This window comes from Anomaloglossus baeobatrachus, chromosome 5 (genome assembly GCF_048569485.1).
Source record: "Anomaloglossus baeobatrachus isolate aAnoBae1 chromosome 5, aAnoBae1.hap1, whole genome shotgun sequence".
Classification (NCBI taxonomy): domain Eukaryota; kingdom Metazoa; phylum Chordata; class Amphibia; order Anura; family Aromobatidae; genus Anomaloglossus; species Anomaloglossus baeobatrachus.
This window is the reverse complement of record NC_134357.1, coordinates 135,491,277-135,507,664: the sequence shown is the minus strand read 5'-3', so window position 1 is coordinate 135,507,664 and position 16,388 is coordinate 135,491,277. Positions and strand designations below refer to the sequence as shown.

At 42.4% G+C, this 16,388-nt stretch overlaps 1 protein-coding gene across 2 annotated transcripts in view; it reads left to right on the top strand.

The window, feature by feature from the left end:
• PALD1 (phosphatase domain containing paladin 1) overlaps positions 1–16,388 on the top strand; it is a 359,914-nt gene that overhangs the window by 299,615 nt on the left and 43,911 nt on the right. For both annotated transcript variants that reach the window (XM_075348925.1, XM_075348924.1), the window contains exon 19: positions 10,973–11,128. In XM_075348925.1, the coding sequence (XP_075205040.1) occupies positions 10,973–11,128 (156 nt within the window). The remainder of the gene's footprint in view (positions 1–10,972; positions 11,129–16,388) is intronic.

Here is a 16,388-nt window from a genome sequence, read left to right as displayed (position 1 = left end):
ACACCAGGGGGTGGGCCCCCGCCCACCAAGGAGTTCACAGTCCTGGAGGCGGGAAAAGCAAACAGATTAGTTTTTGAGGTGAAAGTGGAAGGAAGTGAAGTGGGAGTGGGCAACTAACTGACAGCGTCCGGGTGTGTGGCCCGGGCGGTACAGCAAGGTTGGCAGACAGTGGTGACCATCTGCAGGAGTGACCGATTGGAGTCTACCGTAAGGACCGTGGACGGGCGGTGGCCCGGCGGTACCGGACCGGTACACAAAGAGAAGTCAGCACTATCTGGCAGGGATTTACGGACCCTGACAAGGCTAGGAGTCGCCGTGAATTTGTCGAATCCGTCAGCGAAGGGAACCTCCTGGGTTCCCCAGCAGCCAAGTCCCGACAAAAGGCAACCGCCCAACCGTGAGAGGGAGACACCGCCACCGCCAAGGCAACCATTTTCCAGGGCCAGAGCCTGCGGGCAAAAAGGGGCTCCTCCAGCCCATATCCAAGCTGGGGAGCGGGTTACCGGTGGGAACCCATCGTAACCATCTACCGTACATAGGTGCAGGGAAAGGCAGTCACCATCAACCTGCCGGGAGCAGAAACCACCGCAGCCGTCTGTGGGACCCGTCCATCCAGCCGTGTGTTTTACCGAGAACTGTGTCCTCATCATTGGCTGAGTGAGTACCACCGTGCCGTGCGGCACAGCGCTGCCCCTGCGACCCTGCACCTCACCAGGCCCCGTAACCCACCTGCCATCCATCCCTTTCCCCATCACCGGGCCCCGGGACAACCAACCCCCTACCCACGGAGGGGAGAACTAACAACAAAGCTGCTCCCTGTCACCGCTCCCAGGATCCCCGTCCAGAGAAGCGGTGGTGTCACCAATATCACCACAACCGTGGGTGGCGTCACGGACAATACTCAAACCCACCATCCAATCAATCCCTACCCCTTTTCACTCATGGGCGAGGAGCGCCACTCGAGTCCCCGGGATCTGGCCCACCGCTCGAGCCACCACCGAGCAGCGGCAGCAGCAGCCGGACCCGAGCAGTGGGAGAGTGCAGCGTCCCCTCCTCCGCCCGCGACATAAGCACACAGCGGCAGCCCGGTATTCTCAGGCTGGGGAGGTAGAGAGGCAGGGTTAATGTCCCCCGCCCTCCTTCCCCCCCTCCCGCAGCCGAGAATATCAGCCGCAGCTGCCCCGGCACTGTCGCATGCATTATGCGGCAGTACCGGAGTGTCCCCGGCTCTTCTTGCTGCCGTGTAGCAGTGGCAGTCAAGGTAATACAAGGGGTTAATGGTGGCGGATCACCGCCATTAACTCCAGGCTTGATCATGGCAGCGTCTATGAGACAGCTGACATGATCAACCCGTAAGTAAAGTGAAAAAACACAGACACCATGAAAAATCCTTTATTTTAAATAAAACACAAATAAGCCTCGTTCACCCTTTTATTAACCCCTCCCGAAACAAAGCTCCGACGTAATCCACAGCTCCGGCGTCCTGCGATGCTTACATCCAGCCGCGACTGACACAGACACTGCTGAATGCAGCCTCAGCCTCGCAGCGAGACAGCAGAGGTAACCACAGGGCATTTCCCACGGCCGGTAATGTGAACTCACGGCCGACCGTGAGAAATGCAGCGTGTGCTCACAGGGACTATCTATCTATCTATCTATCTATCTATCTATCTATCATCCTTCTATCTATCCCTCTGTCTGTCTATCTATCTATTCTTCTATCTATTCTTCTGTCTATTTCTCTATCTCAGAATGAAATGACTTTTTTTTTTTTTTTTCAATGTGCTTTATTGCATTGAATGCAATAAAGCACATACCAACCCGCACGCGACAAAACCGTGGCAATACCACGGTAAAACCGCAGCAAACCGCGGCAAACCGCATGCGGTTTTCGGGTGTGGATTGCCGCGGTTTTTTACCGCGGGTGTGGTAATCTTTGAATACCTGCGGAATTTTCTTGAGAAAATTCCATTTTCCAGTGCGCACAGGGCCTAAGGGGCACTTTGCACACTGCGACATCGCAGGTGCGATGTCGGTGGGGTCAAATTGAAAATGACGCACTTCCGGCATCGCATGCGACATCGCAGTGTGTAAAGGCTGGATGATACGATTAACGAGCGCAAAAGCGTCGTAATCGTATCATCGGTATAGCGTCGGCGTAATTCATAATTACGCTGACGCAATGGTCCGATGTTATTCCTCGCTCCTGCGGCAGCACACATCGCTGTGTGTGAAGTCGCAGGAGCGAGGAACGTCTCCTACCGGCCTCACTGCGGCTTCCGTAGGATATGCGGAAGGAAGGAGGTGGGCAGCATGTTTACATCCTGCTCATCTCCGCCCCTCCGCTCTGATTGGCCGCCTGCCGTGTGACGTCGCAGTGACGCCGCACGACCCGCCCCCTTAACAAGGAGGCGGGTCGCCGGCCACAGGGACGTCGCACGGCAGGTGAGTGTGTGTGTGAAGCTGGCGTAGCGATAACTTTCGCTACGCCAGCTATCACCACATATCGCTGCTGCGACGGGGGCGGGCACTATCGCACTCGGCATCGCAGCATCGGCCTGCGATGTCGTAGTGTGCAAAGCCCGCCTAAGACTCAACTTTTTTTTTTTCATTGTCACTTAGTAATGGATCTGTTAAAAAAAAAGGATGGGAAATGGGTTAAAAATGAATTATCTGCCTCATTTCATCAGTATTAAAAGAGTCACCATAGACCTGAATAATATCCAGTTCTGATATGTACTGTAACAACGGAGTATAGGACATATACAGAGTGTATCAGGATGGACACACAGATCAATAAACAAATGTGTGAATAGATCCAATAAACTAACTCCAAATTTCTGAACGTCCCCTTACCTTCTCTATCCTCCTGGCATCATCAGCACCATTTTAGTGCTTTTCCAATACAATGAAGTTGGGGATGAGATTTCTTACTCCCTGCTTGTTTTACCAGGACCAAATGGGGTTTGACAATAAAAATGTGTGTTTGATGCTGTTTCTAAAATAAAAATGACCTTTGTTACAACATAACAGTGTAAGTACTAGACAAAATAAACTTTAGCCATTTTAATGTGCTCTAATGCTTATTGTGCTAATATTAAAGATAATGGACCTGTATAAATCCATCTTTAATCCGTTAGGGGCAAGCTTGCCCTGAAGCAATTTCTGTATCAATGGAAGCAATATAGAGACCACCCTTTATACTGTATTGTACAAAGATATATAAATTACCTAAATTTGCTGGTAACATGTCACCTGGACGGGTCCATCTTCCTGTAAACTTAACAGATGTACATCAGAACGTCTGCGGACATCCCACTTGGTGGTTTAGCCTATATATTAAAGGAGATCCACCACAAGTTTTTTTTTCTACCACATTTGAGAGCAGCATGATGTAGGAATGAAGAACCTGATTCCAGCAATGTCTGATTTACTTGGCTTTAGTTTTTAGAAATCCACTGTTTTATCTGCTGCAGATCTAGCATTTCTCTTAAAGGGAACCAATCATCAGGATTTTCGTATATAAGGTAAAGCCAGTGCTGTACTGGCACTATCGGGCTGCTTATCTACATACCAATAGTGGTCAGCGCGGATGTTTAGGCTTTCAAATCCAAGAAAGTGAAGTTTATAAATTCAGCAGCTTCTTGAGTGACAGTTGCCTCTGAGCAGATAATCACTGGGTGGGTATTCATACGGATTCCTGTTATTCCTCCCTCTCTCTGTTCTCTATGGTAAGTATTATACAAACGATTCACTTTTTTGAAGGACCTGTGTGAGGTCATACCCATGTGATCTGGTATCCAGCTTTGTTGGCTGAGGCCCCGTCCCTTCTGGTGACATGAGTTTGACCTCACCACAGGTCCTTCAAAAAAGTGAATTGTTTGTACAATACTTACCATAGAGGTAGGAACAGGTGGCAGGGGGGTGGGAATCCATATGAGTACCCACCCAGAGATTATCTGCTCAGAGGCAACTGTCACTCAAGAAGCTGCTGAATTTATAAACTTCACTTTCTTCGATTTGAAAGCCTAAACATCTGAGCTGACCACTAATGGTATAGCAGCCTGATAGTGCCAGTACAGCACTGGCTTTATCTTGTATACGAAAATCCTGATGATTGGTTCCCTTTAATGTTGCTCTGTATAACCTTGCCCACACCACTGATTGTCAGCCTTCTGTGTACACTGTACATAGGCAGAAAGCTGCCAATTAGTGTAAGGGTGGAGTTATACAGAGCTCATGAATATGGAGGACTATTGCAGAAAGTTCTGTAATGATACATTTCTACTGATAAAACGGGGATCTTATCAAACCTACAGCAAACAGCCCGAAAAATAACACATCATGGAATCAGGGTCTCTGATTCTATATTATACTGCTTTCAGATTAGGTGGCAAACACATAGTCACAAATTCCCTTTAAAGGGGGGAATCTAAAGTCTCCAAAGAACATATACTTGCAGATATGGGGTTGATTTGGTGCTAAATAGTACTATAATTCTGTCTTGCTGGGTTTTTTATAAGAGCAGCTACAGGGAGAAAATTAATTGATATCCTCCCTGTAGTTACTCCTTTCTATAAGTGTGACTGTAATCACTTTGACAGCTTGCTCTGAATACACACACTTCAGAGCCGGCTGTAAATTAATGTATAGGGAAAAATTACAGCTGCAATCACTGTCTAGTGGCTGGTGACTTTAATCACTCCCTGCACACCTCTGTGTTTGTAAGCGAGCGGCTGCAGGGAGACGATAAGCTAATTTTACCCTGTAGCTGCTCTTACAGTAGTAAGTCATCAAAGCAGCATTTTAAATCTTTTAACAAAATAGTAATTTTGAAAATGAATGGTTTCCTTTTAAGAGTAAAATAAAATGAAGGTAGTGTTATGCTCAAAGATGTAGTTGATGGTGAAATATGGAACTTGTGATCTGTTTATGATTGGCTCCTTGTGGGTGGAGATCGGAACTCTCTAACTAATGACTTCCATTGGGGTTCAGGTCAAGTCCGGGTCCCCAACCAAAATTTATGTAAAGTTTGGATGAAGCCGCCAAACTGCACTTCCATGGGTCTGCTCATCTTTAGTCACAGGTTTTACTTTCCTTGTACCAGATTAAGTGCAAAATCTGGTGATATCCACTTCTCTGGGAGAACACAACTACAATGGAGGGAGGTTTAAGGGTGGGGATTCCAGCATTTGTATAGTAAGTGGAGCTTTGTGCTCAGGCTTTAGAGCTGTATCACTTGTTTATCATCATGATACATTTTCTTCTAAGGTGTTAATTTGCATTGGGATGACATAGCTGCTTCTTAAAGGTTAATTTGGAAAAGGAGGACATGGTTGCTTTTGAAAGGTTAATGTCCTGGAAGAGGAAATAACCTCTTGTAAATGACAATCTAATATGGGGGAATAGCCTGCTTCTAAAGGGTTTATCTGAGACTCTCACTAGACAGGCGACAGGTTTTATATTTTGAACTGTTTCTCCCTTTTACCCCACTCCCCAATATTCCATAATACACTATCAATCACTCTATCCTACAATACTCATAAATTTCTGCATTCAGTAGGGAGGATAGCAGCACAGAACTCCCCTTTGCTTACACACAATCTTCCTTCAAACAATAGTATCTACCAACTCAGACGCCAGTAGTCTTACAAAGCTGTCACGATAGTAAAGCTAGAGTCACACGTAGCGACGCAACAGCGATCATGACGACGACCTGACCTTATCAGGATCACTGCTGCGTCGTTACATGGTCGCTGGTGAGCTGTCAGGCTTCTCACTTCACTTGGTTACCCGATGTTTACCTTGGTTATAGCTTACCGCAGGCTGGCAGAAGCTGTCTCCCTGCTCCCTCCTCGCTTCAGTTCGTCGCTCTTGCGCTGTCACACACAGCGATGTGTGCTTCACAGCGGGAGAGGAACGTCCAAAAAATGAAGCAGGACATTCAGCAATGACCGGCGACCTCACAGCAGGGGCCAGCTCGTTGCTGGATGTCACACACAGCAACAGCGACGGGACGTCACAGAAAATGGTGACTTAGCAGCGACGTCGTTGTCACCGTTGCTGTCTGTGACACCACCTTAAGACAGTGGAGAGCATGACATCCTTTTGTTAAAGGGCTTATTTCCCAGGAATGAATTGAGTTTCTGTGACCTATCTCAGTGAACTCGTTCCAATATTAAAATGTTTAAATTAATTATTCTTTTTACTCACCAGCATGTTACATTGCAAGACCCAGCTCAATTGCCAGGTCTCCTGACCAAAAGAAACTGCTTCATAGGTATAAATGAAGCAGTTATCTCAGATCTGGAGACTTAGCGGTTTGGGTCATGTCTTATATGAAAACAGTCAGTGTTTTACTGATGTGTGTATACAGCCTAAGGCCCCTTTCACATTGCGTTTTTCTCTACGTCCACAGGTCCCGTCGGGGCATCCGTCCGGACCGCCCCTCCCCCACTCTGCAAAGCGTGCTCCGGACGCATGCACCCGACAGGGCCATTCACTGTTATGGAGCGCACTGCGTAGACCACCTACGTTCGGGTGTCCGTCTGCAGAAACATATATGTGCACAAAATGGCACAAAACAGAGCACATGCTAACGCAGTGCGCTCCATAACAGTGAATGGCCCTGTTGGGCGCATGCGTCCGGAGCACGCTTTGCAGAGTGGGGGAGGGGCGGTTCGGACGGATGCCCCGACGGGACCTGTGGACGTAGAGAAAAACGCAATGTGAAAGGAGCCTTATAGTTGAATAAAAAAAAACAAAAAACTTTCAAATCCTCTTACTTTTCTAGTTTGACACTTGGAAAAGTTAAACAAAACACTTTATAAATAGCAAACACGGTTACTATTGATAGAGCCAAGAGTTTAATATCCATTTTATTAGGTGACACAATATTGTGAGGAAATGTTATTTTCCTCGCATAATGATGACATTCTATTGGTGTCAATATACTAATGCAAGTGTTGGATCCTGAAACCTATATATGTGCCAGTATTCTCTTTCAAAATGTATCCTTTAAACTCATTTATGTAGAGACTTTCTTATAAATGCATTCTGCAAATTTTGGAGAAGGCAAAGTTGTGTTTATTGCTGTATTAGCATTACAATTTGTCATTGATGGTCGTCATGATCCAGTTGGACCAGAAAAACCCCAATACTTTCTACTGTAAATAATGTTATTTGCGATGAGAAATTGGCTTTTTTCTTTCATTTTTATGTCCGGTAATGGTAATGACCGAAAATTGACAATGTGTCCATAAAAATCACAACAATGTATATAAAATAACAACCTTTATTATCTTTAACAGTAGGTAAAAGACATAGGTTACACAATACAACAGGCAACCAGTCCAGGCAGGGAGGGATAAGAAGTATCATAAATATGAGATATGTAAAGAAGTACACTGACAAGCAAAAGGGTATCAATGTTTTGAACAAATAGTCCAAGAAAAAGAAGAAAGCAGGGCCACTTACCAGCAGTATAAAATTTATTTCTTTATTTGTGCTTCATAAGAACATATTGGCAGCGAGCAGGTATGCGGTAGGATGCAGAGAGTGCCTGTACGACAGATGTTTTGCACTTCACAGCTCTTCTACGGGTCCTATCTCCAGGTGAAGTGTTTTCTCCCGCAGGAGGTCCTATCTCCAGGAGGAAACCTGTTTCCTGGAGACAGAACCCATAGAAGTGCTGGGAAGCACGAAACAGCCGTCGTCCAGGCACTCTCTGCATCCTCCTGCATACCTACTTGCTTGCTAGTGTTTTTATGAAGCACAAATAAAGAAAGTAATGTTATACTGCTGCCCCCGCTTTCTTCTTTTTCTTGGACTATTTATATGCGTTATTCGGCACCGAGGATGAGCATGACCGCAAGAAAGTTTTAGCTAAATAGCAAGGTTGTTGTCTGGTTCTACTTCTTCTTGGTGGTTTTTCAAAGTTTTGATCTTTTGACTTTCAAACTCCTTATCTCACCATCCACTGCATGCAGTTTCTAATGTGAGACTACCTGCATATAAATTTGACTTGCAATTATTTAGCATATGATTAGTTATGAAGATGTTACTGCATTGTTTTGCGCCTAAAAATCTAAATTTTATTTTTTATTATTTGTTAGTATTTTTTGAATTCACCTTTTGGCTTTGAACACTGCCTGAATTCTTCTAGGCATGCTCTTGATCAGATTCAAGCATGTCTCGATCGAAATATGATTCCAGGTCTCTTCTACACAGTCCCAGTGTTAGTACATACTGGTCAACTCACTTGGGGATGGATACAACTTTTTCCACAACTCTACCCACAAGTGCTCAATTGGGTTGAGCTCTGGGGACTGTGGGGGCCAATCCAGCACCCCTACTTAATGGTCATTGAACCATTTCTTTGCCAATCTCGACATATGTTTTGAGTCATAGTGCTGCTGAAACACTGTCACCTTTTTCATACCCATAGTACTCGAGTGTACTAAGTAACTTGTATTCTAGAATACTCCTATATAGCTCAGCATTGAGATCACCATCGATCCTGGTCAAGTTCACCGCTTTTGACTGTGAATCAACCTCATATTATAAGGTTACCCCCACCGAACTTTAATTTTTGGATTCATTAGCTCCTTTTTTCCTTGTTTCTTCTAGACCCATTTGCACCCATGAGAACTTAGTCTATTGACTTTCATCTCATTGCTCCAAATCACCTGTTTCCAATTTTCTACTGTTCACTCTTGTACTTTTTTTGCAAACTCGAGCCGACACTTCTTATGACGATATTGAAGTCGAAGCTTCTTCATCTTTTTTTGGCCACAATTCCATACTTGTGTAGTGTGCGTCACACAGTGCTTACATGCATGTCTGTGATCTCACTATTGCAAAGCATATAATCCACCTCCACTGCCCTGTTTGTTGTCCCAGAACTGATGGACCTTGTGGTGAGCCGACTTGTTGATTCCAATATTTTGCCTGGATGTCCACCTCTTAGCTTTTGAATAGATGGATGGACTTCATTTCATATTCTTACAACTTTATTGGCGCTCACATGATGTAGCTTGGCAATTTTATCGACTGAGAGACTGCGGTCGATGAGCTGCGTGTTGCTATTTCTTGGCTGCTCCTTGATTCAAAAAAGTAACCTTTTTACTTGGGAACCAACTTAGTAATACAGTGAGATATTGGAGAATGTGAGAACAGATTTTAAATTGTACTATACAGGAAGAAAAAGATTTTTCAAACACCAAGAGCAAAACCGTAACAATCCAGTGACATGACAAGAATCTTCAAACTAATCATATGCTAAATAGTTGCAAGTCAAATATATGTATGAGATAGTCAAGACAATTGTCTATTAAATGAAGGCAGTCTCACGTTCAAAGCTGTGCTGTAGTGGATGGAGAGATATGGAGCCTGAAAATCAAAAGTTCAAAACATTTTTACCTTTTTGCTTGTCAGTGTAATACAGATGATTCAGGGAAAACATTATAATCTTATGCATAAATAAAGGGTTCTAATGTAAAATGATATACATGACAAGGTAAATAGGATTATAACATGGAATCCAAAACAAAAAATCCCAAAAACAAAGGTGAACTGGAATTTTAAACACAATAATATCTTATGTGTGTGACAAAGGTCATAAAGACAGATGCAACCATTACAAATCCCTTTAGAGATTCTCATGTGCTGAGTTGGCGCTCAGCCTGATGCACGTTTCAACACCTGCCTGCGTCTGCGTCCTCTATTAGATTGTTTGGTGTGAATCTGAAGTGCATTCTGTCTGTAAAGAGGCTATGAAACAATTGTTGACGGACTAACATGTTACCTGTCAACAGTTGTTTAACGCTGCTCATTACGCAGTGTAAATGGACCTTACAGGGGGTTGTCCACTACCAGGACAATCCCTTCTGATTCCACGTTTCCCCCAATTAAAATACGAAAAGCACGTACTCCCCTCCGGTGGTGATGCTTTTCCAGTGGTGACAGCATTCACTCTCCCGTGGCTCACATGAGGTTGTGTTGTCACGCAAGCCATGAACTCAGTCACTGCCGGCTTTTCTCTTTCCGCCTTTTGACATATGAGTTAATCAACAGGAAGTGGGAGTGGCAGTTGCCACTCAGTTCCTGTTGATTACTCCTGTGTCTGAAGGTGGTGATAGAGGCCAGTATTGATTGGGCTCAGGGCTTGCGTGACATTACAACCTCATGTGAGCCTCAGGAGAGCCAGTGCTGGCACTGCTGGAAAGGTGCCATCACTGGACGTGATTAAAAGCTTCTTTTTTAATTTTAATTGGGTGAAACGTGGAATGAAAAGGGGTTGTCCTGGTATTGAACAACCCCATTAAGATTATATTTCTAAGTGATGAGACTGCATGCTCTGTACATAATATATTCTTGTTCTACAAACGTTCATTGAAAATAAATGCAATGCCTCAAAAAACAAACTAAAATAAAGAAAAAATGCTAAAAGATAACTCACTAATATTTTAATCTATCGTGACACTAAGCTTTGTCAGCATTTAGCCAGTAGACCTACTATACAGCATATAGTGTAGTTTGTACCATAAGATCAAAACTTGTTAAGATGGAAACTAATTACCTCCAAGAATCTGTGGAAGTCTGTTAATAAAACATTTTAAACAAAATAAACACTGTGCAGTACAGTCGTGAGGTTTAATGAGGCCCTGGTTGCTGGAATGGCAGGCGTCCAGCAGATCTGAATGCATTTCACAGCCTACCATAATATATATTTCATTAGAAAATAAGCCTGTAACATCCTCATCAGAGTCTTGCACATATAAGCATTAATTACCTTACCATATGGAGCTAGTTGTGCCCCAACCAAATTCTCTCTTCTTCTGTAGCTTTGTACAGTTTACACATTGTAAAAAAAAAAATATATAAAGTGTTTTCTAAGACCAAACCCTTACACCTCATTCAACTATACTGTCAAAGTGTATTGCTGAAAATTCATGTTATTTTGTTTTAACAGATTAAAACAGCCAAAAATATGAAAGAAATGCAATTACTTCAGCTACGGAGTCTGCAGTATTTGGAGAGATATGTTTACCTGATCCTCTTTAATGCGTACCTTCACCTGGAGAAGAAGGAGAAATGGCAGAGACCCTTCAGCAAGTGGATGTATGAGGTACGTAGATCAATGAGTTGTAAATCAAGAACATGTCACACATTTTGCTGTTTAGCTTCCCCGTATGTCTACCCTTTATTCATGGCTGCACTTTTGAAACCTTACTGTATATATAGAGTAATGCAAAGAACATTTCAAAAACATAATGGCCCCAATTCATCAAGACCAGCGTTGTTCATGCCAGTCTTGATGAGAAGGCATGCTGCAATTAGATGCTGCTGATTAATTAAGAGGTGACAAGTGGTGTTCACTTTTGTGTGCGCCTTGTTACAAATCCTACATCAGTGAGTGCTGGAGTAAGATTTGTGGCGTAACTCATCACCACACATCCAACCGCCATTCCACCCCAGCTTCGTCCACTTTGTCGGAGCTGGGTGAAAATCACGTGAAAACACGAAATATTGCTACATTTTAGTTCAGCCTTCAGTTGCACCAAAATGTTGCGAATTTTCAAAGCTTTTTATGCCAGAATACTGATGTAAAATCTTTGATGAATCAGGTCCAGTGGGGTAATTTACCAAAACTATCTAATTGAGCCAATTTTAGACAAAACAGTCTTAAAATGTACAAGAGTTATCGAAGTAGTTTATGTGGTTTGATACATTTATCTAATTTTAAGACTATGAAGTCTAGGTTTACAGCACCTTTTAGTTTGCTCACTGTGCGAGGAATCTATGCCAAATGTTTGGTGAAAAATTTCACTTTTTGGGCTACACCTCCTTTACAGTAAATTGCTCTCCCCCATCCTCCCAATTTTTAGCAGGCCATGCCATTTTTTAGGTGTCTAAAATATAAAAATGAGGCAAGACATAATGGGGTTTATTTTTTATGTGAACTACACTCAACTCCTAATGACATTTGACTCAAACAAATTACTGGTGATCAAACATTCTGGTGACCAATGTGATGATGGGTACGATTAGTAGACATGTTTAAGAACTGAAATTCTAGGTTTCCCCTGCTCAGAAGTCAGATGTAGGTAAAATCTGTTCAGGGGATGAGGTTGACAAAAAAATATAGTAGCACTCACCACTGATAACTTTAGCAGCATTTTTTTTTTAACTCAAATTGTATTGAATTTTCTTAAACCAGGAAAACAGAAACCAAGAAAGGGGAAGGGGAAAACCTAAATCAAAGCATCATCCTGTGAGAGGGAAGTCCTCTCAATTTTAACCATTCATCTTATTGTCGTCAAACCCTATTTCCCTACTAATTGTTCTGTAACCGTTCCCAACCTCCACCCCCGTAAATAACACCCTAAGAAAAACTTATCCACCCCTATGGCAAGAACATTTAGGCTAACACGCTCTATCCAGCTTGCATCTTTTGTTTACCCTGAGAACCTTGCAAGTCCTCAGTAAGGTACCACTCTGTATTTGTAAATGGAAAAAAAACCTACCTGCTTTATTTCTTCCTACGAACATAACCGCGTAATGAAAGCTCTCAATTTTCCCCAAAATGTTTTTGTCTGTCTTTGTTCCTCTCCGCCTCTAGTGGCATTTTATTGAGACAACCTAAGAATTAGACTGATCAGTCAGTCGCCCTGTCACTGGTTACTTTAATGGCATTTTATTGAGACGACATGAAAGGGAAACTGACTAGTCAGTCACCCTCTCATGTTGTCTCACTAAAATGCCACTAAAGTAACCACTAAAGTGCCACTAGAATATTTTGCCTACCTCATCTTTTGTCCAATCATACTTTATTTTTTTATTTTTTTTTTTAGCTGAGCACCATCTAAACGATTTTTTTCCTGAATATTATACAGATTTTCTAATGTGACTATGGTTGCCTACCTATGTAAATACCTTATTGTCTAGTGCCAGTGCTACAGTCCTTCATATTTTATTGAAATCTGTTAGTTTTATGATCCTTTTGCACATCCAGCAATAATCGTCAATTTGTCATGTACTTAGGATGTGTAGAAAATAAAAAACATTATACAGAAATTATATGACAGACATAATAACCCTGTTCTGCAAATTAATTTATGTCTAGAAATCCATCTTCATTCATCCAGGACAACTTTGTGGAATATAATTATTATTGGTAGCTTTTATAAATTCAGCTAAACTTTCATAGAGTTCATAAAGTGAACACTTTAGCCATGTAAATGTCCAAATATTTTAATCCTTGCTAAACGTTAATCATTAAAAATGTGCCCAAACATTGAAATGGAAAAGCATATCATTTTATTTTATCAGACTCGTTCATGATAGAAAAAAGAGTGATCAATACAAATTATGGAAAGGATCAGGAAGAAAATAATTTAAATGAAATCTTTATTCATAAAAAATTTCAATATTTACTTCAACCAATTGCTGCTTCCATAGTTACAGACTACAAACAAACCCTGTATGTAGTCTAATCCTGCAGGCAACCATTAATCCTTTCCTCTTAGTGATCTTTGGGAAGGAAGGATGGCATTGTTTGATCACAGCATGTTGTATTCCTGAGTAGGCTTCTCAGATTCATTTTCTCACAAAATTTATGTACAGCCATGTCATTGTAAGACAATGAAGAGAGGAGGAGACACAAGAACAGGGCTATAGAGAATGAAAGGGGGAACACCCACTGAGCTTATTGCTTGCAGCTTCACAAAGCAGCATGTGAAAGAAAGCAAGTATTAAAAATAAAAGTAGTCATCGTACAATAATATTGTGAAGCTTTGAGGTTCAAGTTGCACTAATATACTTCTAAAAGTACTTTTTTTAAATTAACTTGTGCTTTTACCACGAAAGTTCACCAGTAAACAAACTTGGTCTAATATCTACAAAATATACATATTTGCAATTCACAAATGTGAACCAGCCCACCACTTTTTGTTCTGAATAATCATGAAGCATAGGATTCAGCCGCGTCACAGTCGAAGATCCAAGGAAAAAGAAATATGGAGGAATCCAGCGCTTGAACATGTGATTCTCTTCTTTATTAATTTAAATACATGACAAACAGATCATTGCCACATGGATAGTATATCCATCATGGCACTCTTAATCATGGTCATAGTTCATGATTAAGACTCCCATGATGGATATACTACTAGTGATGGGCGGACTTGCTGATAACCAGGACTGGCGAATCTAATGTCTCAGACGCATCCCATTACTAATCTAGGACTTAGTGGCAGCTGTGGGCTGCCATTAACCCTTTATTACCCTGATTGCCACCACACCACAGGTAAAGTGCTGGGATTGTTGCCTAATGGATGCGACAATTCTGGGCGGCTGCAGGCTGCTATTTTTAGACTGGGGCCAATAACCATGGGTTTCCCCAGCCTGAGAAAACTAGCACACGGCTGGTGGCTGCAGCCTGTAGCCGTATGCTTTATCTGTGCTGGGTATCATATGGGGGGACCCTACACCAATTGTTTGTAGTTTTTTCTTTATTTATTTTTACTGTATGATATAGACCTGTGGACAGGTCTTTTCTACCATGATAGATGCGCACAGCATCTGTGATTGGAAGCAGTCAGGTGATACGCTGCCACTCAGGGTGGGGGCGTGTTTGACTGCAACCAATCACAGACGCCGATGGGCAGTGAAAGCCATGAATATCCATAAGCTTATTAAGCAGCCCCGGAAGGAGAATGAGAGGCCATGGGAGCAGTTAAAGCCACACCACAGCCTTGGTAAGAATAGCGTTGGTTGCTTTATTTTTTTCTTTATTTTTCCTTTACTTTTTTTTTGTATTACCCGATTGCGGGATCCGGATTATTAGCCAGAATTCCTTGAGAATTCTCGGCCCAGCACTCAGGTATGTTTGAAACCGTACATTATAGTCCGGGTCTGCACATCACCATATACTACCCATGCGTCAATGATCTGTTTGTCATGCATTTGAATTAATAAAGAAGAAAATCGCATATTCAACAGCTGGATTCCTCCCTCTTCTTTTTTTTTTTACTCCTATTTGCAATTTATCTAAATATTAGGACTTTTGCCTCCTTAGTTTGTTTTCTCTTCTGGGTATATTTGCTACTAAGGTTCAGAACATTGTGATCAAAGGCAATTTCAATCTTAAGAAAACCAATGGCGCTGCCGACCAGTTAGGAAATCGAGTTGGATATTATTTAACAGGGCACAGACCATATAAAACACCACACCGCTCAATGTCTTAGTTACATAGTTACATAGTTACTAAGGTTGAAAAAAGACCTAGGTCCATCTAGTTCAACCTTCCTCCACCAGTTCTACATTTGGTCACTAAGTCATTTATAACCAACAATGTTGTGTGTACTGAGGAAATCATCCAGCCCTTTTTTGTCCAAGAGTATGTTCACACTGGTTTTTCTCAGATGGATTTGGATCAGGACTGCTTTGAATCCTGATGAAAAAGTGCTAACAGAATGCTCAAAAGAATTAATGAACATATAATTTCTATGTTAAAAAATACTGTTGATATGTTCAGTCTTTTGATTGCCTCTTCAAATTTACAAAGACTCTAAGCGTTTAAAAGAAGAGACCTGATAATTTTTCAGGCATCTTCTGAAGGCACTCAATACTTTTCAATATAACTGAATGGTAAGGATCAAAAGATGTCCAGAAGAAACCCACAAGTCTTCTTGATTGTTTTGCCAGTGTATTTGCTTCAAAAACTGTTAGCGGTTTCTTCACTGTTAAATGGCATAACAAAAAAACCCTCAGAAAATGTCAGTATTAAAAGCCTACAAAATGTTGGAAAAATGCTAAAAAAAAGTTTGTAAAAACTTCTCAGGAAGTGACCAGAATGAAAAATAACAAGTTTCAGATTAACAAAAATTGACAGAAAATTTGCAATTCATGAAGCGTCTTGCACTTTAACAACGGACTCTTTGGCCACCTATAAAAGATGTTTTGTGTTCTTAGGCTGGGGCCACACGGGGTTATGTGCGATGGCAGCACAGCAGGAGCAGAGTGTCATGCGAGGGTCATTGCGACTGGTCAGATCGTGCGATCAGACCACAGCTTCGGGGGGCAGGCCGGCGCTGTGGAGGGGAGGGCTAGTGCTGCAGAGGGGAGAGAGGGATTTATCTCCCTATCTCCTCAGTTGCCGGCAGTTGCAATTCTCGCACTGCTCTCGCGTTACACCAGTGTAATGTTTTTCTCGCCCCATAGGCTTGCATGAGTGCGAGTGGAACAAGATCACATTCCACTCGCAGCATGCTGCGACTGTTTTCTCGGTCCGATTAAGGCTCAGAAAATAGTCGCTCATGAGTGCTGCCCCATAAACTAATATTGGTCCAAGTGGAATGCGATATTTGTATCGCATTCCACTCGCA